General features: G+C 34.2%; 1 protein-coding gene across 1 annotated transcript; it reads left to right on the plus strand.

Moving 5' to 3' along the window:
- Positions 1–462: 462 nt before the first annotated feature.
- Positions 463–828, plus strand: LOC145682865 (uncharacterized). The gene has a single exon (XM_081754231.1). It carries the CDS (start codon positions 463–465, stop codon positions 826–828), a length of 366 nt encoding a protein of 121 aa, XP_081610357.1.
- The last annotated feature ends 1874 nt before the right edge of the window (positions 829–2702 follow it).

Here is a 2702-nt window from a genome sequence, read left to right on the forward strand (position 1 = left end):
CAGGCAATTGCTACATTCAGGATGTCAGTTAATGCTAGCATCACTAAGGTAAAGGTATTGGATACCTAATGTTAAAAATGCCACCAAGAAGATTATTAGAAGGTGTATTACATGTCTGGTGTATTACATGGTGTATTACATGGCTAAACCAGAACAATTAATGGGACAACTACCAAAACATAGATTAGAAATAACAAGACCGTTAACAAATTCTGAAATTTATTTTGCGGTTCTATTTATATCAAAAACTGATACCACAAAAACAAAGGTGAAGTGCTACATTGCCGTGTTTTTGTCTTTAGCAACAAACGCTATCCATCTCGAAGTTGTGGGTGATCCTACTACTCAGGCATTTTTAGCTGCTTTGAGAAGATTCATATGTCGTCGAGGTAGTTGCAAGCATATCTAAGCGACAATTAAACTACGTTCATTGGTGCCAACAAGGAACTTCAAGAAATCGCAATGTTGTTGCATACAGCTCACCATCAAGAAAGGACTAAGAATTTTGCAACTAATGAAGGAATCCAATGGCATTTTATTCCTCCATATTTGGCCAACTTCGGTAGTCATTGGGAGGCTGCAGTTAAGTCCCTTAAGTATCCCTTAAGAAGAGTCATGGAAATGTCATATCTCACCTTTGAAGAACTAACAACATTAATCATACAAATACAAGCTTGCTTAAATTCGAGACCTCTTGTAGCATTATCCAATGATCCTAATGATCCATTAGCATTAACTCCTGGTCTTTTTCTTATTGGTCAACCATTGACAGCACTACCAGAACGTGACTTACATCAGGAGATCATTAGTTCAATTCAAAGTTGGTAAAGGATCCAACAGCAATTCCAACAGTTTTTCAGAAGATGGTGTATGGAATATTTTTCACAATTTAAAGAAAGAAATAACTGGAAGAGAAGCTGTGCCAACACACAGTCAGGCCAACTGGTGGTTCTCAAAGAATATAAGCTACCTCCATTTAGATTTCATTTGTCATTGAAGATGGAAAGTGTCGAAGAGAGATGGTGAATAAGGCAGAAGACACTAACATTTCTTCCAGAATTTTAAAGTTAAGTTTGTTATTTAAGTGCAATGAACACAGTGCAGTTATTATATGTACTTTGTGGTTTATTTGAAGTGTTAGTTGAAACCCAGCGATTAGTAAGGCACAATAAAACCTAAAAATAAGTATTGGAAGTTTCCACTGTTAGAAGACAGTCCGTTACCAGTTAAGTAAATCGCGATTATTTAAGAACATAAGCATAATCACAGGGTTATATGTAAACACCTGATGAAGTTGTTTATGTTAGTAGAACAACCTTACAAAATTATCCATGATCGTGCTCAATTCTTCTGTAGTCACCATATGAAGTAATTTCTCTTCAGTTTAGGTATCCTGGATGTGAGTACAAAGCCGTAAAGTCCTATCAGCAACCTGTTTGAGAGAGTGAACAGAGTTCTCAAGAATATGCTGCGTGTTTAGGTTAATAAACAGCAAAATAACTGGGCCGGGCTGTTGAACAGAATCCAGTTCACTTTAAACATTAGCAAAAGAGAGTACGGGATACCAGCAATCCGAATTGTTTCTTGGAAGAAAACTTTATAAGCCCCTTGATGTGTTGTGGGAAATAGATTTCGATGAGTTAACAAAAGCCCAGGATAAAGAAGAAAAGTTGTGAAGAGTCATCATCAATATTGATAAAGTATGTCGTAGAAAACAGAAATGTTACAATAAAAATAGAAAAGCTTGTAAATATTCTGAAAGCCAAAAGGTATTTGTCAAAAGTTTCAAATGGCTTCCTTAATGAAAAATTACACATCTAAGTTATCCCCCTTATTTTATGGTCCGTTTTAGATTATTAATAAACCTACTTTAAACTCCCTTTGGTTAAGGAAATATGATCAACCTAGTGTTGTAATAAAAGTCATATTAATCATGTACAAGCAGGATTGACAAAATAAGTAATAGGTTTATAGTACATTGATAAGATTCTCGAAAACTGCAAGTAGAGAACTTCATTCATGGTCAACAATTCTTCTTCAGATTTCTTATGTACTCTTCCTTTTTTAAGGTAAAGGTTAGGAATTTGGAGAGAGAAGGGTAGGATATATTATGTAACGTAATAGTCTCAATAAATGTTTCTGTATTTATTTTTGAATAACAAAATATTTTGTAAGGAGACAACGATTAAAATTCTGCAGAGAGAGAGATAAGTAATATGTATCATACTAGCTTGTGTCTGACCTGTGCTGCCATGTGGTGGGCAATTGCGGTACTAGAAACGGAGCTAAACAGTGTCGTACCGAGTGTCAATCACTTTGGATTTAGCAGGTAAGACGTAGGGTTAGGAATAATTTCCTCGTCTAAATTTAGGTCTAAATTTATACAATGTTATAATTAAATTCCTTTTTAAAATGATTTGTAAATGGGATACGAAGTTGTATGATATCATTCCGGCATAAAAAGGCCATTTTTAAAATATATATATTTGGTCTTATTTACCTTCAAAAATATTGTTACCTTGTCACGATGCTCATGCATAGGAATCATTTGTGCGCACCTTATTATTCTATTTCAAGTGTTATCTTTAGTATTAAGTATAAAAGAAATTTATGGTTAAGAATCATTCAAAGGCCACGTTATCTAAATTACTATTTCGGAACTTCATTATTATATATTACTTGTTGTTGATAGGTACAAATTC

This window comes from Thermobia domestica, chromosome 4 (assembly GCF_964235325.1).
Source record: "Thermobia domestica chromosome 4, izTheDome1.hap1.1, whole genome shotgun sequence".
In the NCBI taxonomy this organism is placed as follows: domain Eukaryota; kingdom Metazoa; phylum Arthropoda; class Insecta; order Zygentoma; family Lepismatidae; genus Thermobia; species Thermobia domestica.